Source organism: Narcine bancroftii, chromosome 10, assembly GCF_036971445.1.
Source record: "Narcine bancroftii isolate sNarBan1 chromosome 10, sNarBan1.hap1, whole genome shotgun sequence".
Taxonomy (NCBI): Eukaryota; Metazoa; Chordata; class Chondrichthyes; order Torpediniformes; family Narcinidae; genus Narcine; species Narcine bancroftii.
Genome location: NC_091478.1, coordinates 20,233,623 through 20,258,870, shown reverse-complemented (window position 1 = coordinate 20,258,870; position 25,248 = coordinate 20,233,623). Strand labels below are relative to the sequence as shown.

Sequence of the window (25,248 nt, the reverse complement as noted above, 5' to 3'; positions counted from 1 at the left end):
CCCACAGCTTGTAGAAAGGTATAAACACCAATTCAAATCAATGACTATTTATCAGAGACTAGAAGAAATTGAAGATTCAAGTTGAAGGGGAAAACAGGAGGAAACAAAACAATGAAGCACAAAACCTCCATGTTGAAAATATGAACATAAGGATGATAAATTACAATTAATGTGAAACAGCAATTGAAAGACTTCAGAAGTCTAGTTATTATTCATGTGTTAGCTATGAAATAAAGATAATCTGAGTAAATTGTGCATCTGTCAAGGAAGAATCAGACCTATAAACTCTAATCTTATAATGGAAGCAGGTTGTATAAAATTTGCAATTCATACAACTTTTAAGTGATAGTTTTTAAATCACTGAGACCTCAAATTCCATAATACAGCCATTAATTATTTTCATCAGGGCATCACCAAAATAATTAAGAGTATCACAAAGAACTTGGTGTTAGCAAAGCAGACAAACATGGTCAGTATCCACAAGGCGCACAAGCACAGTGTAAGAATGGATATGATGAACTGTAGCATCTGCAAAGCTGAGTACCTTTATGATTTCCATTGCTGATCACCCTATTACACTATTTTAGGTCTTTGCAATATTTTTAGTTAAAAAGAAAACTGAAGCTGTAAAAAAATAAATAAATAAAATGCAAGACAAAAATTCAGTCACAATTTCAATGATAAATAATATTCACCAGAGGTGAATATTATTAAAAATGCAAATAGACTGAAAATAGAGGGAAGAGCACAAGGTGGTTAACATTATGAATGATGACTTCCTTCAAGAATTCATGAAGGAAGACATGAGCAATCTGCCTGCAATAAACAGCGAGAACCAAGCTAAAATGAACATCCAGGACAGGCTGAAAGGGCTCTTGGCAAATAAATTGCTTTGTTGACAGCTGATCATAGGAGAGTATATTACAGGTTGTTAAAATTGAAACAGATGATTGAAGAACACATTTTAAGGATGCTGCTTTTTCAATACCATGCATGAGTATAAAGTGCATGAGAACATCTGCAATCAGATTTTGTTAGCATGCAAAAAAAAACGTAGAATACCCAAAGCAGATTTTAAAATCTGCACAGGTGTACTGCGTGCAAAAAATAAAGTTTTAGGAACTTTCAAATCAAAATCAGAGCAGCTTACATGGCAGTAATTTCAGGGGTAGCATTCAGCTACAGATTCACTCTAGGACTTTTTATGAGTGAGAAAATAAGCAAGTGTAAAGCAAGTTCCGTCCTGACCTTTTTTTACACAGCCTGCATTGCGGGAAATTTGCACAAATTTCCCGCTTCTCAGTGATTGTGTAAAAGTCATAAAAGAATCAACATTAGTGTCACCTGGATCCCCCTTATAGTACGAGAAAGAAAAGCAAGAGTCCATTCAGAGTATCCATGAATTATTCTCCAGTGCTCCTGCAGCCACACAGACCACTGTTCGATCCATTGGCAACTTGAGCTTCGGATCCAAACCTCTGACACGTACAAGAAGCCTTCGGTGCCCGAGGACCTTTGGGTGCCCTTCTGGCCTTCAACACCCTCTCGAATCCCAGCTCTGATGCCTGGCTTCCATGAACTAGTCTTTAGTAGCCCATACAGGTACCCTGACCACGTGTCGCCTGCAGTCTGTGTGGGTCCCTCAGCCGCTGAGCCCCTCATTGGTCCGCTGCTGTGGTCACCATCCTGCAGGATTCCTCAGCCACTGAGCCCCTCACTGGTCCGCTGGTGTGGACACTGTCCTGTAGGGTCGTCTCCTCTGCTGCTTCTCAACTGGTGGGCGGGGGTTGTTCTGGTTTCTGGTGCCCTGTGCAGGCTCATTGCTCCCTGGAGACTGCAATCCTTTGTGGCCGCTGTAGAGCATAGGCGCTGCCATCTTGGGCACAGACTCAGGGTTGCAGGATTTTAGTTTAAAAACACCGTCTGCTTCTCTAACAATCCATTTAATGCCTGTACGGAGCTGCCGGCATTTGGAAAGGGCAGTTGAACCCTGGAGCAATGCTGTGTCTCCATACTCCTGGGCCCACACCAGCAGTAGCTCTGCCATTACAGCAGCTCCGGCAACGCCGACATTTCACTAACAATTTTACCAAACCAATATTTCCAACAATCAGCACCTAAAGGAAAAGACTCTGTTTTAAATGAATGAAACACAGTGAGATTAACACGAAATTAGCAGAAAGGTAAAGCAACATTCTCAATTTTCATTTTCAGCTGATTGGAATGTAGTGACCACACTTTATTGTTCAATGGGGACCATGGCTCATTTAAGTGGGCTGCCATGGACTGAAATCATAAAATATACATGTAGTTGGTGAAAGTACAGTACAACTCCAATTATCAGAAATCCCCATTTATCCAAATTTTTTCAGAGCTGAACTGACCTCCGGTTGAAAAATAAAATTCACCTGATATGAAATTAGAATGACTATTGTCCTTGTTTCAGATAGCTCCATTCCCTTTCTCTTTCCATTTCTTGTTTACCTTCCCCTATTGACTTTTTACTCCAATTCTCCCTCTCAAACCGCGTGCCACTGTCTCCCAGCCACAAGCGGTCAGAAGAATCCCTTCTCCTGGTGTCACCAAGGAGAGAGGCCTCCTGGCAGCAGCGGGGCTTTGGTGGAGAGGTGTTGGTGATTGATGGCCAGCATTTTGGTGAGTATTAAACATTATTTTAATGCTTTAAAAAGCCTTCCCTTGTTGTTTAAACACTGTTACAAGTGATTTGCTGTTGGTATCTGGAAAAAAAACCATTTATTCAATATAGGCCTGGTCCCGACCATTTTGGATAATCAGTTGTAACTGTTCTGAATAAACCAACTAAACTTGACTGCTTTCACAGGGAAGAGAACCTATAAAACTGAGCAGAACCCTAAGGGGTCCTTAGCCAAAAAAAAGATTGAGAACAGCTAAATCCAATGGACGGTTGATAGCCTCTCCAACAATTCTACAACATCAAGAAAAAAATCATTAATTTAGGTTAATGCCAGTTTTTCCAATGTGTATCCAAATGTAAAATACAAGGCAGCTGGGCATGGAGCAGACCATAGATCAGAATTACAGGAACATCATTATATGGTTTCTTTGCTCAGCCAAGTGGGACTGTCCAGCCTCAACACACGATTTAGAAAGAGCAATAACAGATTTAATTAGGGAAGTAGAAACATTTAATGAAGATATTCTTGAACACAACAACACAATGTAATTTGTATTTCCAAACAGACAGCTCTAAAATAGCCTTTGCCAAGCTCAATGCACACAGTTTTATTTTGACAAAACCTTGGAGATTCAGTGCCTGAGAACAATATTTTTCCATAGCTTTGACAGGTTGAATTTAGAGCTCACCCAGGATAAAACCTTTTGCCAGACACAAACCTATTTCCTCTTCGTGGCAATCACATAATCATTACTTTTTCATTAATTGATTCATCTGTTTCTAAAGTCTCACCAATGAGAGCTGAATGGACTGGAAATTTGCAATTGCAAAAGGTGAGCTGCAAAGAACCCAGGATACCATTGAACAAATAGTGCCCTGTATCTAACAGAGCAAAACACTATTTCCCCATCTCCCTGGTGTTATAAGAATTAAAGTCCAAGCTTTTTTTTTTAAAAAAAAAAGACAAATAACCCCACAAGACATTCAGCCCATCAAGTCTGCCACATCATTAAATCATGAGCTGATCTAATTCCCCACTCAGCCCCACTGCCTGGCCTTCTCCCCATAACCTTTGATGCCTTGGCTAATCAAGAACCTATCAATCTCTTGCCCCTTTTATACTGCAAAGATGCAGTATTCCCATAGACATGACCATCTTAGGAAGCCAGCTTTCGTGCTCACAGAACTGAAATAAGCCAGCTCCACGAGTCAAATATGCTTTGCTCCACAACTAAGACTCCCCCCCCCCCCCCACCGGAGGATCAAAGATGGGCAAGTCTGGACCACCCCAACAGCCTTCAATTTTTTTTTTTTTTTTTTTTTTTTTTTTTTTTTTTTTTAAACGCAGAGCTCAAAAGGCAGATAAAACCTGCTTTACAGCTCTATGTAAAAGGAACTTCTATCTTAAATGCACACAATGACCTGACCCCCCCACAACATAAATTCAATTTAGCACCTTCTGGCTGAAGAAATTCCCCACATCTCTGTTCCATGTGGATGCCCTTCAATCCTGAATTTGAGCCCCCTTGTCCTCCACTCTCCCATTATGGGGAATAACCTTTCTAAATCTACTCTGTCCATGCCTTTCAACATCTGAAATGCGACAAATAAACTTGAATGACACCCAGCTGTGGTGAGAAGTCCAGCCAACATGATTCTTGCCATTGCTTGCAGTTTACAAATGGTATTACCCAGAACAGAACACTTGGAATAATAATTTACCTTGGTTTGTGCAGGAACTACAAGAAATAAACTTTCAATCCGTATCCCAAAACTACCATCTTCATAATAGCCAGGCTCTAAACAAAGATGGGAAGAAATGTATCAGTTAATGTTCCTCAGATATCAAAACACTATATTCATGAGTTATGTCAGTTGGGTATTACTGCAATGAAGAGCAGATGAGGAAATGCTAATTCATTTTTAATGCTTTGTCTCATTTTCTCACTATTAGCTTTGATAACAATGCCACAAATCAGTTTCTTTTGGGTCATACTGAGTTATGTATTATGGTCTTTTCAAAGTATTGCTTTCCTTGATCGGATTCCTCTCTATACCATGAATTTTAATCATAGATGTTTGTATAATTAAGCAATCAGTGGTGTCTCGCTGGGAAAGGGAATGTAATGCTATAAACTTGGGAGACTTATTTTGATGAGTACTGCATTAATGGGTTTACCTCCATTCATTTTCAATTTTCTGAGCCCTTTAATATACAAACGCCAGCAATAATTTTAATTTTCACAACTGCCACCAGACAGCCAGAGATTCTGCCATATCTCTCAAGTACAAGGCCTAGCAGAGCTGCTACAATCCCACCAGCCCTCAACCCAAGATCAACTTGGTTCAATAAGATAGAGCAAATAATAATAATAAAAATAATAATAAGCTTTTTATTGTCATTGTACAAGTTATACAACGAGATTTATGACAGCAGTACAAGGTTACCAATGCAGCGACGCAACCACAGGCAACACCACAGAAGTTAAATAAAAACATTTAATTTACAGTGCCGTATATGTCCTTTATGTAAATGAGTTGGAAGATCAATCTCAGGATCTGCCTTTTGTGTGATTAAACACACAACAATTTTAGAAACTGATACCAGGTCTAATGAAACCAAAGAAGTGAGCATCTGGGAAATGCTGAGATGGTGTTAAGACAAATATCAAAATTAAAGGTGATAAAAATACATCCCTCTAATGTGAAAAATAATATATTTAGTGTCTCCTTGTATAAACTTTGCTGCACCTTCTAACCAAGACTGAAGCATTTCTCACAAGGATTACTGATGTTGAATAATTCTGTAGATTGTTCAAAGCTGCAAATTTGATGGGTGTAATTAACTCTATTTAAAGTGAACATGCATTTTTTGTGCAGTAGCAGGCATGTGTTTTATTACCATCTTGTTGCTACATCAGATCAAAAGGCGGCAAAGTGAAAAAGACTTGGTGTTCACTGCTTTTCTCACTGATAGCCCAAAGCACTTCAAGTATAAAATGACTTCAAAAACCACAGTGGATGATTAAGAAAATGTTTTGCCCAAAACAAAACGTGTTGAATGAACAGATTATTATAATATCAGATGAATAAAATAGTTGGGCAGTAAACCCAGAAAATTCCTGGAATAGGGCTGGATCAATTACTTAATAATACAACTGTTATGAGAAACAAATCTGTATTATGCTAATTGAAAAGATTAACTTTGGTTCTTGAAAACAACCTTGTGGAACTCAGGGAACTACTATTTAGTTGAAATAAACGTAATTACTTTGTCATGAACTCCTGCCACACGATTTAAAGTTCATGACAACACAAAGGATTCATCAACTCCAATATTAAGCAGAACACCTCACTTTGACCCCCCCCCCCCCACCGCTTTGCCATCTCCTTTTTGCGAAAGTGGTGGAAAAGAAAAAAACATTTTTTTTCTTTTAGGTACTCCCATTAAATAAAACAAGTATTTTTACATTAAAACCATTGTCAGGATAACTTTCAACCCTCAGATACTATCCAGATTGGATAAATAAGACTATTCAAAGTGAGATGCACTGACATCTGGTGGTAAGAAACCAACACTGCAATTATTTGCAGACTTATTTTGGTGCAATTCTATGTAGTCATCGATGAATGTTTATCACTGACCCAGAAGAAAGCTGCCCAGCTAAATTCAGGGGGCATGGGGGGGGGTGTCTCCAGAATATGGATTTATTTTCAATATTACATTGAATGCCTTAATTAACAGGGGAGAGAGTATATACAGATGGGATTAAAGGAAAATATTAAAACCACAAAACAATCTTTTTAAAAAAATGCAATTTTAAATGTTCTTCTGAAAGCACCAATAAAGTGATTTTTGCAGGACCATAGTGGCTATTTAGCAATAATTGCAACTTCTGTGTTCCACAAAAGCATTACTCCTGACTGATAGTACCTTAACATTTTCATTACATTTTTAAGTGAGAATGTGTAAGTAGTTGGAAGTTATATCAATGTTTCATAATAGATGCATCTTAAAAGGCTCCAACTTGTATCCTATGGAGATTCAATGTAATACTAATAACCAGTCTCCAGATTTACAAGTCGAACTACATACACAATGCCAGAAGTTGCTGACAACTGTGTGTGTGTGTAACAACTGAGACACTGACTATTTAGTTGTCATGTATACACTGCATGTTTATTTTGTCAGTGTGCAACTCAGAATGCTAAAGTACTGTAGATACTATTTATAGAAGACACCATCTTTCTCTACATACCAGGGACAAATTTAACAAAATGTATTTGAAGTTAGCTTTTGCACAATATGAGAATTTTTCATTTATTTGCAAAATGAAATAGTAGTTAAGGCAAACCATCTGAAATGTTGACATATCTGCAATTCAGGAGCCTGTGGACTTGCACCATTATTTAATTTGTGCTCAGCCTTGTGAGGTTTCAGAGCTGCAGTGAATACTCAGTGACTCTGAAGACTTTCTCCTATGGATAAGGGTGTTGGGAGATGCTCATCGCTACTGTTTGCCTTCCAGCAGACAAAAGTTGAGCTGTATCATGTATGATTGTGACAATGAAAGAAACTTGAACCTTTACTTACCATCACTCAGGATCATTCCAGCCTCAAGAGGTTCGTCGGCAAATGTTTTGTAACTTATACCACAAGGCCCTTCGTGGACATTCAGGAATGACCCAACTCCATGTCCTGTGCCATGAAGATAATCCAAACCATGATCCCAAAGACTGGCTCTTGCAAATGAGTCAAGGAGGTGTCCTGACAGAAAGGAGCATATCACTTAATCAACCATTCTAGTGTCCCTCGGACGCAGTGCCCATGTTGAAAATGACCTCGTGTAAAAAATATTTGAGAGGAGCTTGCGATTCATCACAAAGCTCTGTGGAGCTCCCACAGGATATGGGCCGTGATTATATGACGTTGGATGTCTCGGAGGACAAATATCAGGGATTTTTGTGTCTAATTCCACAGCATTGGGAAAACCCAATGATCATCAGGTGAGATGACAAGTGTCCCAAGTTGATGCTCTATCTCAATGGTACCTTTAGAACCATAAAACATTACAGCACAGAAACAGATCTTTTGGCCCATCTAGTCTGTGTCAAACTATTACTCAGCTTGGTTCCATTGACCCACATCTGGTCCATAACCTTCCATACCTTTCCCATTCATTTACCTTAACTTTTTTCATAAATGTCAAAACAGAGCTCACTCTATTGAGCTGGCAGCTTATTCCATACTCTCACCAGTCTCTACATGAAGTTCCCCTTAATGTTACCTTTAAACATTTCACCCTTAACGATGTTCTGATGTTCTTGTCTCACCCAACCCCAGTGGAAAAACCCTGCGAAATTACTCTACCCCACGACCCCTCCTAATTTTGTATGCCTCTATCAAATCTCCCCTCATTCTTCTATGCTCCATGGAGTGAAGTCCAAACCTGTTTAAACTTTCCCAGTAACTCGTTTCCTCAAGTCCCAACAGCATCCTTGTAAATCTTCTCTACACATTTTCAATCTTATTGATAGCTTTCCTGTAGTTAGGTGACCAAAACTGCACACAATTCTGCAATTTAGCCTCACTAATATTTTATACAACTTCACCATAGCATCCCAACTTCTACACTCAATAGGTGGCCAATGTGCCAAAAGCTCTCTTTACTACCTAATCTACTAATGACATCACTTTCACGGAATTATGTACCTTTAGTCCCAGTTCCCTCTGTTCTACCCCACTCCTTGGTGCCTTAACATTTACCGTACATGTCCTACCCTGGTTTGTCCTCCCAAAGTAGAACACCTCACACCTGTCTGCACTGAGTTACCTTGCACTCTTTCCAAGGGTTTCAGATTTCTCTTAAGTTAACCAAGTTGTGTCTCTCATGAAACTTTGCTGCCTCAGCTCACCCAACCTTATCTGCAGGTTTTTTCTATTTCTTTCCCCACCCCACCCAACATATCTACCCAACTTCTGAAATGCTATTGCACTGTCTGCTTTCATTACCTCCTCATGATAAGTCTAAGTTTCAGATTCTCTAGGCAAAGAATCCTTCTGAATTCCTAGGAATTTTAGTGCTGGACTCTGTCAACAAGTGAAATCCGCATTGTACATTAATTTGAAGTCCAGCACAACTTCTTCCTTTCTTACAAGCAGAACCTCAGTCTTCCCATTCCTTCCTGATAGCTACATCACCATTGTAAAATACTTCCACGTCTTCTTGCAACTCAGTAACATTAGCACGTTGCTTCCCACTTGTACTTATGACTGGATGATAGTTGGTATCCTGGCCACTGGTTAATTTAACATCTGTGAAGAGGTCAGAAACCCAACCTGTTGAAGGCTGTGCGAACAGAGCCCACAGCAACTCCTCAGGTTTTGGTAACGTTCTTCTTCATCCATAACTGGCGGGTTTTTATAACATCTAGCTGTAACCTGCCTCCTTGTACCACTGTCTGGTTTCTGAAAATTGATTGTATGTTGCGTTGTAACAGGGAAACTATATCTTGTTTTTAATGGTGTAAAGGTGTTAAACTGATACTTGACCATGCATGGAGTCCTTGAATAATGAAACCTGAAACAGGTCCTTCTGCCCAACTCTTCCATGCTGACCGAGTTCACCTTCACTGAAGTTGCCAAATAAACTTTTTTTTAAAAATCCCATTGTTTAACACTGAGCATGACATTTGACGTGTCCATGGAAGTTCAAGTTAAAATGCTCTGATAATTAAATGTTCACTAATATTTTGGTTTAGTTTATAACAAACTTCTACTCGTTACATAATTATGGAATAACTGACCAGAATATTTTTTTTTTTTCTTGTAGTTTGATGTCATTGGCTTTCATTTTCCTTCATTCATACCACCAGCATACCCACCAAATGATCTTACCTTTGGTACCACTTGGGAAAACTGCTGAACCCAGACAGATATGTCCCTTTAACACACAAGTGAAGCACTCCTGGAGGATACACATGAAAAATTAGAAATGATCAATATTATTATGGGGAACAGATATGGCCATTTAACAGATTAAAAATATCATCGAGAATTATGCAGACTACAAAACAGGAGCATGGCATTTTTATTTGTGCTAGCATCTGTTATTTACCTCAACAACTTTCTAGAACCCATTGCCAAATTTCTGACATTCACTGGATAAACAGGTTCTTTCTAAAGTTGTTTAATTACGCTGAATCCTGCTGGCATCACCGTCAATTCCCTTGCTTGCCCTACATTAACCTCTACCTCTCGTGGCTTTTGATGACCGAAGGATCTCATTGTCAAGCTGGGTTACAAGTGGCAATTAAGCTGATAACCCATAGGTAACCCTGATCACATGGTTGGGGAGACATAGACAATGGGAATATGCTGATTATGGAAATATTGAAACATGCTTAAGCCCACCTAAACTGTGTCCATTAAAAGACAGCAGATGCAAAAAATTTGCAACAGTGCAAGTGGTCTAGAAATATGACTCCACTAATACAATGACTGGTTCTTCAATCTATGAATTTTCTGTATTTGACGGCCTTTTTATGCCCCCGGGTCCTAAACGTGAAGGTGACATTTTAGTGCCACATTTTGGGTACCGAAATACAAATGTAGTGGAGGCTTTCATCTGCAAGATGTTGACAGGAGGAAAGTGCTCAAACAACTCACCCAGCTTCAAAAAACCCACAGAGGTGCTGCGCTGTCCAGGAAGCGGCCCCGCTCTCTCAGGTGGCCCTTGCTTTCCAAAGTCACCATAGCCATTCACTTACCCCACTTGCTCTCTCTCTCTCTCCCACAGTTCTTTGAGGCGAGCTCTGGGTCTCGATGATCAGGCTTTGTTTGATGGCCACGGCCCCCGAGCAAATTGAAGGAGGCGCTGGTGGCAGTGAAGCGAGAGTCCTGTCAACAGGCCGCTCGCTCACTGCCACCCTCCTCATTCAATCTGTTTGGGGAGCTATGCTCATCAAACAAAGGCTCAGCAGAGATTCTGATCCATGAGATCCAGCGCTCCCCTTAAAGCAAACAATCCTTCACCTGCTCCCTGTGATGGTGGGCCTGGGCCTTGCCTGTTGCCCTGGCTTCTCTCCCTCCTGCTGTCGTGCGCCCACAGGCCCTGGGGAGCCTGTCAATCAATTGCCATTTGTACGGTGGGAAGGGGAAGCAGCCTGTGCCTTGGCGGGCAGGAGGACATGTTGCTGGTGTGCAAGAGGGTTTCCAATGAGATGAGTGAAGATAAATATGCTAAAATAATTTTTCCTGAAACCTCACGCTAAAAATGGGGGTGGGTCCTAAATTCCATCAAATAAAGTATTTCAAAATATTTGTACAATATTGGGATCAAAGATGACTTGACATGGAAAATAAGAGGTTTCCATTATATGATGTGTAAATTTTTTTAAAGCTTCATTGATTCATGTGTTTTGGGAGTGTCCAAACTTGGAACATTTTTGGAAAGATATTTTCCAAAATTTATCAATGATTCTTAAGGTTAAATTAGAACCAAGCCCTTTGATTGATTCATTTGGTTTTTCTCCAGAAGAGGATATATCTCTATCCTCAACCCAGAAGAGCCATTCTAGCTTTTGCTTTGGTGATAGCTAGATAAGCAATTTTGATGAAATGAAATGTTTCACCCACTCACACTCAATGGTCACATGATATGACGTCTTATTTGAAATTTTAAAAATTAGACATTTTAAAGATGCAAAGTCTGAATTTGATAAGATGTGGGGCCCATTCATGGATTGTTATCATAATCTGAGGATTTAAGTAATGAGGATGCTTTTGGGATTCCCTATCTGGAGGCCATTATTCGATTCATATTTACAATGTATACAGATAACTTGTTTAGAAGTGGGGGGGGGGGTAGATTAGTAGGGAGAATTTTTTGACAAATAAGTAAAGGGGGAATTTAACTACAGATCCTATCAGAGAACTAAAATACCTTATATAAGGGAATTTTACGTGTATTTTTTGTATAATTCAATATTATTTTGGACATAGTACATAATGATTCATATGTTTAATTATAATTAGAGAATGTGATGTCCTGAATGAAATAAGTAATAATTATAGTGTGCTTCTAATTTACAATTGATATATATGATTTGTTAGTTTACCTTGTGTAAAGGGTTTTTGTTAAACTCAATAAAAATATTTTTAAAAAAAGGAAAATGAGGTTAAGTCAAGACTGATGTGGCAAAATGCAGGACGACTATGATTCCAATCAATTCCAAACCACTGCACACTGATGAGATCAGGATAAAGCAGGTCAATGCACTGTCAAGAGATGTGGAAGGTATCAGGTCACTAAGAACAGTAAAGAAACAATAGATGAATGATCAGGCATTAGAGCCATGACATTTTAAAGTTAGACTATTTAACACCATTGAAATACAAATCCTGTCTCAAACTTTCCACACAGGTCTTGTATGGGCTCTCCAAAAGTATTACATGATGGAGTGTTAGTCATATATTATCATTAATAGAAAAGTATCAAGCTTGATAAAATTGATTTTGAGAGCTTATTCCACCTGAAGTATCTTCATACGTAAATAAAGGATTTTTACATCTGTATTCCCAGACTTCAAGTGACCCTCCAACCACAAAAAAAACTTTGCACTTCTATGGCCAGGTACCAAGTGCCTCTGGCCCCACAGCTTTGATTTTTAGAGAGCACCTTTTGACTCAATGGCAGATATATCCCATTTGCACTGTACAGGTGTGAAAATTCAGAACACATTGACACAAATACAATGCCACTAACCAATAGTCCTCTCCCAGAATCACTGGCTCTCTGCGGAAATACAACTAACATCAGCGTGACCCAGCTTTCAGAATGTCTTTGCAGGGCAAACAAGCAGATTTATGTACGTGACAATAAATGGAACCTTGAATGGTTTTCAGTAATGTTCTTCCCACAAAGTTATTTTGTCTATTTTTTTTGTGGTTCAAATAGCTTATCCCTCAGCATTCATCTCTTAAGAGTTAATATAGCTTGGTCGTCCTTTTTCTAATGGATGCAGACACATCATTTTCATTGTTACTAGCTTCTGTTGTTAAACGATCAATGATCTATTGGAGCTTTAATAATAGGGGTAACGTACCTTCTCGTACTCAGTGGGAGTGCCAAAATGCATTGTTCGCGTGACATCAGTAGTTCCATCCCTATTTTAAGCACAAACAGGAGCTTAAACTTTTACAAAGACACAAGTGCTTCACTCCTTTTAACAAAGCAGTTATCTTTCCTGTGTGGAAAGTGGCTGTACAGCACCAACAGTACAGCATAAGGTCGACTCTGTATATTCATTTATAGTCCTCAGCCTCATCTATTGTCAGAATGAGGTTGAATGCAAACTTGAGGAACAACACATCATATTCCTTCTGGTCAGCCTTAAACCTCATGGCATGAACATGTGAGGTAAACCTGACTGCCATCTGGTTCCACAGTTTTTCTCATTCTTCTTTACCTAATCCTGTTCTTGCCTTTCTCTCCATCCGTTCCCAGTGATCTCACATTCTGTCCAATATTTTATCACCTCTCGGCCCATCCTCAGGCTCTTTCTCCTTTTCTGCACACAATATCACTTCCTTTTTACTTTCGTCTTGATAGAGGGTCTGACCATTTTTATCCCTGCTGCCTGACAGTCCCTCCAGCAGCTCATAAGTTTGCATTAAGCCTTCATGAACCTCAGAATGTCCCAAAGGTGTCCAATTAAAATTGATTTCTTCAGTAGAGCCATGCAATTATTAATTCACATTTTCAATTTATAATATCAAAGAAAAAGGACAGACATTATTAGCAATAGCTAAAAAGAACATGAGACAATACAATCTTCTCATTTTAAATGCAGGTATCTAACCTTCCATGTTTTAATGTCCAGTTCCAATTGTTCATGATCAATTGGAAACATTTTCACCATGTATTTAAGCCTCACTCATTGTATATCACTTCCCTGCATTCATAAAACACAAGCTAAAATCTGCAATGAATCCTCAAGTCAAGGCAGGTATATGTTCAATGCTTCCATTTATATAACCACTGGGACTTTTAGTGTGCTGGTTATCACCTCTTAACTTCCTGGAAACCTGCTCTTCCTCTAGAGCAGGGGTTCCCAACCTTTTTCTTTCCACTCACATACCACTTTCAGTATTCCCTATGCCATAAGTGCTCTGGCATTAATAAGGATTGCTTAAGGTGGTAAGTGGGTGGAAAGAAAAAGTTTGAAAACCACTGTTTTAATCATTCCAAATTGATTCGTGATGTGCATGGTTTCTTAACTCCAAAGGAAATGGGCCAATGACAATTTTTCTCAAGCAAAATATTTCAGTAATAATTGGGTCTAGAGCAGTGATTCTCAACCTTCCCTTCCTACTCACATACCACCTTAAGCAATCCCTTACTAATCACAGAACACTTATGGCATAGGGAATACTTAAAGGGGTATTTGAGTGGAAAGTAAAAGGTTGAGAACCCCTGCTCTAGAGTGTTTCAAAAAAAAAAAATCAAGTGTTAAACATCAGGTGATGTTTCACAATGGGCGCACTACACAAATTCGTCTCCCTCATTTCTCCATGAGGAAATCGACAGCAGCTTACATTTAGATCAGTCCACCATCACCACCCTTTCACCTACCTGTATCATTCATATTTTTCCTCAAAATATTAAAAAATATTTACACAAGTTAACCTCGTTCTTTGTCTTACCTGTACTGGGCACCAGAATCCAAAAGAAAGATTTCATTTAATGATAAAGTTCTGTTTGTACTTGGAGTAGGCCTAAAAAATGACAAAACAAATTTTCAGGCATGACATCATGTTATGTAAACTATACAAACAATGTTGGCATTCATTTCTAGGGGAATAGCATACAACAGCAGGGATGTAATGTTGAGACTCTAAAACACAGGTGAGATCTCACCTGGAGTACTGTGTACAGTTTTGGGTGCCTTATTTGAGAAAAGACATGCTGGCACTGGAGATCGACTAGAATGATACCAGGAATGCAAGGGTGAGTATATGAAGAACAAATGTCGGCATTTGGACTGTATTCAGAGTACAGAAGAATGGGGGGGGGTGGAATCTCACAGAGGCATTTCGCATGCTGAAAAGACTGTAAATATGGCAAGGATGTTTCCCATGGTAGAGGATTCTAGGACAAGAGGGCAAAACTTCAGGACAAATGGGTGTCAATTTAAAACAGAGATGCAGAAAAATTTCTTTCGTCAGTTGATCGTGAGACAGTGGAATTTGTTGCCACAGGCTGTTGTAGAAGTGAGGTTGCTGGGTATATTTATGGCAGAGATTGACAGATATTTGATTAATCAGAGCATCAAGGTTTATGGGGAGAAAGCCAGGGAGTGGGCTGAATGGGAGGATGGATCAGCTAATTATTGGAATAGGTCAGTGGGCCTAATTCTGCTCCTATATCTTGTGATGTAACATTTTCCTTCAATAGGAAAAGGAGGGACAAATAGAAGAGACGAACAGAATCTCTTTCAGCAAGGGTAAAAATGTCAAACACTAGAGGACGTGCATTTAAGATGAGGGGAGCAAAGTTTAAAGATGTGCAGGACATTTTTTTTTGTTTACACAGAGACTGGAAGGTGTCTGGAATGGGCTGCCAGGGGTAATGGTGGAAGTAGATATGATAATAGTATTTCAGAGGTTTTTAGATGGACATATGGATATGCAGGGAGGAGAGGGATGTGTATTGCAGGCAAACTGTGGCTTTAGTTTAATTTGACATTGTGTTCCAAGGCAGACATCGCGGACCAAAGGACCTATTCTTATGCTGTACAGGGGAACGATGGAGTTAACATCATAATTGGATCAGCCAAGAGAGCAGGCTGAGAGGCCAAGTGGTCTAAATCTGCTTCTGCATTCCACTTGTTCTACCAAAAGGGACAATGAAACTAATCAATTATTTGCTACGAGTGCATTTGCTGATTGAAATGCCTAGTTTAAATTCACAAAGGAGTGCTCCATCTATTTGGTACCACACAAAAGAAAATTTTTCATTTTTAATGCAAAACTGCCTCCATGACAATAAATTGTATCATATTTGTGCTGAGGAGAATCAAAACCACATTCTTATTCTCTGCTCAGTAGTCCGCAATTTCCATGGTAACAGTGAGAGAGATAAAAGAGGAAGCCAATTGGGAAATATTCTAATGCCCTAGTCCACTTTCATCACTCACCATTCATTCAATATTAACATTCTATCACTTTTGCTTTCAGTACTCCCCAATAATTCTTTGTTTAAAATAAAGAAATATGAACCACCTTAATCATTATTTATACATACTAGTAGGGCACTTAAACATCAACTACTTAAAATAAATGGTTTTATGGATCATATCAGAACACTCAAACTCAAGTATTTTTACCACTCATTACTAAAGAACATTATACCTAGTCAATCTGTGCATTTGTTTACCTGTAGTGAATTATTGCACTGTTTGGACCACTGCTGGAAATGGTGCAAAAGCTCAAGCCTACAAAGTGTTCTTGCTGACTGCAAAATATTAATAAAAAGGGATTAAAACAGATTCTTTGTATTTTGAAAACCTTCATAAACAATTAAAAATACAAAACCAACTGCTTAAAATACTTTCAAGTATTTGTCTTTCAAGTCAAAGTGCAAAGTGAATGACATTTTACCACAATATCTTCCATCTGCTATAGTTGCTGCCCATTCATTTAACAAATACATCTACTTAAAACCTCTTCATACCCTTCTCCATCCTCACAATCCCACCAGTTTACTATCGGGTAAATCATTGAAAAAGATGGTGAATAGAACTCCACCGCTCCTCCAACCAGTTTCACCCTGCCAGTCTGAAATGGATTAAATTATTCCCACTTTCTGCCTTCTGTTCAAAAACTAATTCTCAAACGGCATCAGTAGAAATCCAAAAATCTGAATGCCAGAAATCCAGATCACCCAAGAATCTGGACTTTTCAAAGTCTCTTAAACCTTTTAATAAACTAAAAATAAACAATTAATACATATTAAATAACTTCTGCTTTCATTTGTATATTGTATTTTTCTTTTGCAATGTTCATTTTTAAACAATTTCAGGTATCATTTGTAATGAAAAAATTTTGTTTACATTTTTGTTGAGTGTTGACCTTATTTTTCTTTAAAACTGCTCATTTTGAAAAATGAAGCGGGCTGCATTTGCCAACGAATAAACTATCAAAACTTACCCATTCATTTCTTCTTTATTTCTCCTTAAATTTGAATTTTAAAAGTGCTGCCTGAGAATATGGAAAATCCGGATCGACTCTATCCCTGAACAGTCCAGATTTTCAGACTTCTACTATATTCTGTGTACTCTGACCTGAGTTGACAAACCTCCTGCAATGGACCTCATTGAAAACCTGTTGACAATCCACCACACCAGATCTCTTGGTTCTTTGTATTTATTCTGTTAGTCACATGCTCAAGGAAGTCCAGCAGTTCGGTCAAATATGATTTTCCATTCATAAACGCACAAAGACTTTTTAATCCTTATAGAGGTACATAACCTTTTATCCAAAACCCTTGGGACCAGACACTTTTTGGAATTCGGAATTTTAAGTAATTGCGCTCATTTCAGATTTGCACAAAACAAAGACACACTCCAACTAGAAGGGTCTCTGAACTGAGATGGGCAGGGCTTGCAGCAGCGCTGGACGGGGGGTGAGGCCACGCTGGATGGGAGGGATGGGGTGGTAAATGAAGTGAGATAAAGATAGACCATAAAATTATTAGCTATTTTTTTAAATTTTAAAACATACAGTAAAACTTCAATTTTCTGTGTTGTCAGTCGTGTTGACAACACATTTAATTTTGTCCATACACAATTATCTTAGTTAGCAATGGTAAAAATGCATTGGTTTGATGTGAAGAGAGATTTGGGGGCTCAAGTTCAAAGATCTTTGAAAATGGCCACTCAAATAGATGGGATATAAAAACAATGCATGATATGCTTGCCTTCACTGGGTGGGGCATTAAGTACAAAATTAAGGAAGTCACGCTACAGCCTGGGACCTCCATGTCGATGCAAACAAGAAGGCGGCTTGCCAGTGGCTTGAGGAGGTTTGGTACATCACCAAAGACTCTTGCAAATTTCTACAGGTGGACGCACAGAGTATTCTGACTGGTTGCATCACTGTTTGGTATGGAGGTGCCAATGCACAGGTCACGAAGACACTACAAAAGAGTTAAGGATTTGGCCAGAGCCATCAGACTTCATCCATCAAGGACATCTACAAGAGGCTGTGTCTTAAGAAAGCAGCCTCCATTCTCAAGGATGCTCACTACCCAAGCCATGCCCTCTTCACACCGTTCGCATCAGGAAGGAGGTACAGGAGCTTGAAGACATACAGCCAGCATCACCAAAACAGCTTCTTCCCCTCTGCCAATAGACTTTCTGAATGGACAACGAACCATAGACACGACCTCACTTTCTCTTCTTTTGGACTAATTTACTCATTTTTTAGATATTTTTGTCAGAATATATACTTGACATCACATTACAACCTTAAGATTCCTTTTTCCTGTAGGCTCAGCAGAATTACTACTAATTGGTAGTGCAAAAAATACACTGTACACAGCGTAAGCATGTAAACAAATGAAGAACTGTAAATAGATAACAAATGTAAACAAACTGACCATGCAATAAAGAGAGAACAAAAGAAAGTCAATAAAGTGCGCAAGTAAGAGTTCTTCAATAAGTTGCTGATTGAGTTTGTCGTTGTGGGGCTGTTCCTGAACCTGGTGGTGCAAGTCTTCTGGCGCCTATACCTCTTTCTTAATGGCAGCAGTGAGAACAGAGAATGTGCTAGGTGGTGTGGATCTTTGATGATTTCTGCTGTCCTCTGACAGCAGCATTCCCTGTCGATGTCCACAATAGTGGGGAGGGTTTTGCCTGTAATGTCCTGGACTGTGTCCACTTCCTTTGGCAGGGTTTTGGTGGTCCAATACCAGACTATGATGCAACACATCTGTGGAAATTTGCCAGGGTTGCTTGTGTCACACCAAACTTCCACAAACTCCTGAGGAAGTAAAGGTGCTGATGTGCTTTCTTCACCATGCCACTGGTTCTTCATGATCCCATTTTAAATGTAATTTATAGCAATATTTGCCCTGTTGATGCTGCAGCAAAACAACAAATTTAATGACATGTTTATGACAATAAATTTGGATTCTGAGCTACATCTGAGGTTGGGCCGCACTTGGGAGTATTGTCCTCATTTCTGGTCGTCCCACTGCAGAAAGCATGAAGAGCACAGAAGATATTTACTAGGAGGTTGCCTGGATTGAAGAATACAAACTAAGGGGAGAGGTTGGACAAAGTTGGGTTGTTTTCTCTGGAGCAGTCGCTGAGTGTTGACCTGATAGAAGTTTATAAAAATTATGAGATGTACTGATAGGGTAGAACATCAGAATTTTAATACCAGAAGTACTGTTGGATTCTGACAGTCTACTCTTTCTCCCAGGGTAAAACATGTCACATGCAAGAGGACATTCATTTCAGGTGAAGGTAGGGGAGATAAATGAAAAGAAGGTCTGTTGGGTGTTTTCCCCCACCCACCTCAATAAAAAGTGGTAGATGTCTGGAACAGCGGTAGAAGCAGAATCAACAGTTGTATTTAAGAGGTTTCTAGATAGACATAAGAATATGCAGGAAATAGAGGGTTATGTACCATGTGCAATTAGTTAAAATTGGCATCACGTTTGGCACGGACGTGTACGCTGAAGGCCCTTTTCCTGTGCTGCAGTGCTTGATGTTCTAACCAGTTTTGGTGTAGGGAAGCACAAACTTAAAAGATTATATTCTTCCTGATGAATCGGGAAACAAATAGAACGTCGGCTTCCTTCACACAATTCGCGCAATGATAACCTGGCATCAGCCTCACCTGCGCAGTTCTGCAGCTTTGTTTGAAGCATTGAGTTCAGTTATATCACTTTTTGGAACCTGCAAAGTGGCAATTTTAGCATAAAAATCATAAACAATGGAAATATGAAAAAAAAGGCAAAATGGTATCGTTACATTTCAATCAGTCTCTACTTACATCAATTTAACACAGCTGTATTGCTAATATATTCTGCACATATTTAGTGGTATACAATATTAGACAAGATGCCTCATGATTGTTAATGAGTTCCTTTGAACAACCAGAAAGGTTAAAGAGAATAATCCCAGCGATAACACTGACATGTATAATGATGTCTTACCGCCTCCTCAAGCCAGGCAAAGAGCTCACAGAGAGCCACAGCATCCTTAATCTAGCATTAGGAAACAAAGACAACAGTAATTAACTTCCAGCATTTTCAATTGGCCTTGCACTTGTATGATTCTGTACTGGCTTTTCACTCTCCTCAGCAGAGAGGGGAAGCAACCCATCAAAGTGGAACCCAACCCGTTGCTAACGGAGGTCACGAATTGATCTAAAGCAGGTGACAATTGCAGAAATTTTCACGCAAAAAAAAATCTTGCAAGCACTTTTTGATTTTATAGTTCTCGAGGAAAAAGGTGAAAACGTGACAAATAAAACTGATTAATAGGTCCAAGAACAATATAGAGCAGGCAAAAAAAAAAAAGCACGATCGTGCTTTTATCTCTACCACGCAACTTGCACACACAATGATGATATATTCCAGGTAGATGGTATACAAATTATACAAGTGTCATTTTAAATTGTTCAAGATGATAACAGAAAGTACGAAAAGGAAAAATGAATGATCATATCACTCACATGAGCTCGCCTCATGCCTTCAACCTCAGTTGGATTCTTCAGAGCCTTTGCAATGCAGACTGGGGTGTAAACTGTCTGCAGTCTCATCATCTGTTGAAGTCCAAAAAAATACCCAATTTATGCACAGTGCATTTCTTGTTCCATAATTTCAAATTAGTGAATACACAAGGCGAGTAACCTAAAAGTATTTAGGAACAATACATTTTGTCATTCGTTTAAAATGAGTGACAATGGATTCACCACCTGTTGAACACCTCTCCCCATTTCTCTTCCAAGGTCGATGGAATAGAGAACTAAGGGAGGAGAAACTGCTGATCATATTTTGCAAGTTTTCACACCAAAAAATGTTTAAAACAAAGCCTGTTCCATTATCATCCCTGACCTTCCACTGCATCACATGCAAACCTGACCCATGACATCAAAAATATCGTCCAAATACATGATGCACTAACATGGATCCTAATTTTGATGTTGCTGATCTCTCACTTGTAGTCAAAGAGCGTCCTATCTTTGATAGGAAGAGGGAAAAAGTGGACAATTTGTGGGCATGGTATAGGAGCAGTAATGCGTCAAAAATTAAATCAGAGGTTTGCACATTTAGGTCAGCTCAGTAGGATACTTTAAAAGAGAGCAAAAGCAAGAAAATAGATCTAAAACATGAAATTGAAAAATGCAGAGCAGGATATGGGTAATCTCATTCAATTACTATCTAACCTGTTCTGCGTATGTCATTTTTTTTTCCTTCTGCAAACTATCCAGTTCTGGATAAGCAATTTGATGCCTGTGGTGTCAAAAGATAAAGCACCTCCTGGCCAACCTAACAATTGCCAATGTTTTGCGAAGATAGCAATGTTATTTTATTTCGGCTGTATTGACGCACACCACCCACAGCAGGCCCCTAACAATTAGATTCTGGCAAAGAGCTTTTTATAAATATGTGACTAGCTTTAGAAACCAAAATTATGTTGATTCCTTGTGAATACAAAGGAGGTGTATTGCAATCAACACTCTTTAAAAAGACACAGCGGTTATAGCCTTTCGACAAAATGATCCTTAAAAATAGTCATTTGGTCCTTCAGTCATCGAGCCTACATCTAACCATCAAGGATCCTTTAATGCCAATCCTACACTAATCCCAATTTATTCTGCCCACATTCCCATTAACCATTCCACCTCCCCCCCCTCTCCCCCACACCAGTTTCTACACTTAGGAGCAAAACCTACCAATTGCACTTTTTTTTTTACAATGTGGTAAAATTGGAACACCCTGAAGAAACTCATGCAGGGAGAACATGCAAACTGCACACACACTGCCAGAGATCAGTGCCATTGGAACTATGCAGCATATACGCAACTAAGCGCACCACTGTGCTGCCTTATGGCATCAAACATAATTAGCATCGATGCGTGCAATTACAAAATTTTAAACAGTACTGCTAACATTTGGGACTTGAAAATAAGCAAGGCAGAAATGTCTTCTCCTTTCCAATGAAAGAAATAACCAAATGCTGTTGAGATTTTGGACACTTCTGATGATCAGTGGGTGATCAATTTATATTTCCAGCATATTTTTTTTGTGTTAATCAAAGCCCTGTCCAAGTGTTTCATCTCTCTACCATCACCAAGCCCTAACCATTCCCCACATCTATATTCAAAAATATTGAGTCCCAAATACCAACGAGTAAACAACATCCTGTCAGCCTGCTCCCCATTTGCCACACGAAAATGCAGTCAGAATAAAGGTCTGATCACATTCACTGTTAAACACGTCAGCCATCTGCTTGCACTTTTATGATATTTATCCAGATTGATGCAATTACCACCTGTCCATTTTCAGCTATCTCCAGAACACTGAAATACATAGACTGCAGTGGCTAACACGATTGTGCAGCTAAACACAGCTCGAAGCACATCATCAGGTTTGCTGTCGACACAACCGCGCTGGGCCTGAGCAATAAGAATGAAGAGTCAGCATGGAGAGATGAGGTGCAGTTGCTAACGGACTGGTGCACAGCCAGCATCCTGTACCTGAACGTTAAAATAAAAGATGATTGTCGACTTCAGGGGGGCCCAGGGGACCACGCTCCGCTGACCATTGACAGCTCCATCTTTGAGGTTGTCAAGAGTATCAAGTTCTTTGGAGTGCATGGCAGAGATCCTCATACAGTCCCTTAACACAAGCTCCGTAGCCAAGAAAGCCCAGCAGCGCCTCTACTTCCTGTGAAAGCTGAGGAAAGTTCATCTCCTACCCTCTATCTTCACTACATCCTACAGAGGATGTATCAAGAGCATCCTGTGCAACTGCATCACTGCATAGTTTGGAAGCTCAAACCATAGTGAAATCAGCAGAAAAGATCATTGGGGGCCCTCTTCCTACCATGAAGGACATCTACAACACTCGATACAGGGGAAAGGCAATAAACATTGTGAAGGACCCCAAACACCCCTCAAATAAACTGTTCTCCCTTCTGCCATCTGGTAGGAGGTACCGCAGCACTAGGGCCCTTATGTCCAGATTGGGCAACAGCTTCTTCCCCCGAGCCATCAGACTCCTGAACTCCCAGAAAATTTGAGGATACGGTACCGTGGACTATTACTGTATAAGTCTTAATATTTTAATATGTTTAACTTCTATTCTTACATTTATTTATGTAAATACGCTCCTTGGTCCTGGAGAAACACTATCTCATCTTTACCATGCAAGCATAGTGTGATGGATAAATAAAGGTGACTTGATTTGACCTTGTGCAGGGCCATGAATCTCTAGATAATTTTTTCCAGAAAGATGACAACTACATAGGTAATTTTTCCTGAGGTGGAGTTCCAAGTGGCAGTTGGAGCCCATGGGAGGTTTGGCATGAGGTGACTTTCCTGAGAAAGCAATTTTCAATGACTGTGGAGGCTTCAATTTAGAGTCCAAGAGTCACAATGCAATTTCCACTTACTGATTATTTTTATTGTGGCCACACACCCACAGAATAATTTATGAACAAAGATGGAGCTATCAACTGGGATTATAATTGAAAAGATTTCACCTTTGCTGAACTGATGACAAACCTTTGGGATCGCTTCTGAAAGAGCATAGCTGGCCTTGTTACTGATCCAGATTTTTTCCTTAGAATTCATATTGAAACAAATGGTCTTTAGTTCAGTCAAAAGAGATTCATACGGGAGCACTTGCACTTTGAAGTCAGTTGCTGTATTTGAATCAAGCTGCAAATGCCCTCGCACAGCAGGATCCTTCGTGTGCTTCTCGTTAATGAACAGTCTGCAGTGAAGGGGAAAAAATATAACATTCTGAGAATTGTGATTGCTGATCATTTGACAAGTAGTTTTTAAAGAGTGCACACAGAAGTTACACTTATTAGAAAAAAATAAAAACTCGGATGCAGTAAATTCTGGAAACACTCAGCAGGCCAGAGTTGACCTTCTCGAGGCTGCCATGATTTTCTGGGTTTCTTTTCAGTATTTTAAAAGTTTTTCCTGACCTCAGGACAACAAGAGTTCTCAAAGTACTTCACATGTGGTATGGTGCTTACAAAATGCAGACCATACCCAGGAAGCTCGCACGACCAGTAATGTGATATTAAGAAGAAGCGTGTGCCAATTTCGTATCGATTAAGGGATTTATACTGGCCAAAACAAGTCCCTTTTGGATTCAAGGCAAGTGAGCAAATTGGACCAAAATTGACAGTGATAGGAAAGAAAGGATTGTAGCGAAGGGTTGCTTATCTGATAGTACATCTGTGATTCGTGTTACATCACAAGGATTAGTCTGAGACATTTGATGATTGTGAAATTTATTAATGATGTGCATACGAATGTAGGAGATATGATTAGCAAGTCTGCAGATTACATGATGATTTCTGACACCGTGGTGGAAGAATGACCTGCAGCCCAATCTTGATGAGCTGAAAATTTGATCAGAGCAATGACAGATGGCTCTTAATCCTGACAAATAATGTATTTTGGAATAAGGCAGGACATACACAATAAATGGCAGGGCTCTAGGCAGTGTCGTACAGAGGGGCCTTGGGGTAAAAGTCCACAGATCTCTGCAAGTGGCAGCTTAGGTAGATAGGGTTGTGAAGAAGGCAGAGGATGCTTACCTGCATCAGCCATAGATTAGAATGCAAGAGAAGGGATGTAATGTAACAGCATTATAAAACATTGGCAGGCCATACCTGCATCAGCCATAGATTAGAAGGCAAGAGAAGGGATGTCATGTAACAGCATTATAAAACATTGGCTAGTACAGTTCGAGTTGCTCCACTAAAGGAAGAATTTGATTGTGCTGGAGAGGTTGCAGACTGGAACCTGCAAATTGTGGAAGAAGTCATGCAGATTCCTTCATATGGAGATGTGACTTTAACCAGGGGCCATTCATAAATAAAGAATTGAAGGGAAACTCCTTTACCCAGGAAGTTGATACACAGGAAGCAAGAGATGGGAATTGCATGGATACATTAAATGAATGCTGGATAGAAGAGGGAGAAGGGAATAAAAGATGTTGCAGGAGTTAAATGATGTGGTCGAAGCACAAATGAGCATGAACCTAATGAGCTAAATGATCTTTTCCCGTGCTGCAAAAAACTGTGGATGTACAAAACTGACGAAGCAGAATCCAGTGAACAAGGGTCACGTTGGAAATAAACTGTGGAAAAAAAGGTGTTTATAGAAAAAAATGATAAACACAAAGACACCAGATCGACCCACTGTGAAAACTAATGAATCGTCAGCATTAAACTAGATAACAACTTGAAACAAAAATTGTGACTTTGAATTTGCTCTGTAATGAGAAACTCAGAAAAGTTTGAAAGTTAACAGGATGATGTACAGAAGA

At 39.4% G+C, this 25,248-nt stretch overlaps 1 protein-coding gene across 2 annotated transcripts in view; it reads right to left on the bottom strand.

The window, feature by feature from the left end:
* xpnpep1 (X-prolyl aminopeptidase (aminopeptidase P) 1, soluble) overlaps positions 1–25,248 on the bottom strand; it is a 56,003-nt gene that overhangs the window by 5,439 nt on the left and 25,316 nt on the right. For both annotated transcript variants that reach the window (XM_069900094.1, XM_069900095.1), the window contains 10 exons: positions 23,463–23,673; positions 20,406–20,495; positions 19,885–19,935; positions 19,566–19,624; positions 16,096–16,173; positions 14,364–14,435; positions 12,764–12,824; positions 9,555–9,624; positions 7,251–7,424; positions 4,379–4,455 (listed from right to left, as the gene is read on the bottom strand). In XM_069900094.1, the coding sequence (XP_069756195.1) occupies positions 4,379–4,455; positions 7,251–7,424; positions 9,555–9,624; positions 12,764–12,824; positions 14,364–14,435; positions 16,096–16,173; positions 19,566–19,624; positions 19,885–19,935; positions 20,406–20,495; positions 23,463–23,673 (943 nt within the window). The remainder of the gene's footprint in view (positions 1–4,378; positions 4,456–7,250; positions 7,425–9,554; positions 9,625–12,763; positions 12,825–14,363; positions 14,436–16,095; positions 16,174–19,565; positions 19,625–19,884; positions 19,936–20,405; positions 20,496–23,462; positions 23,674–25,248) is intronic.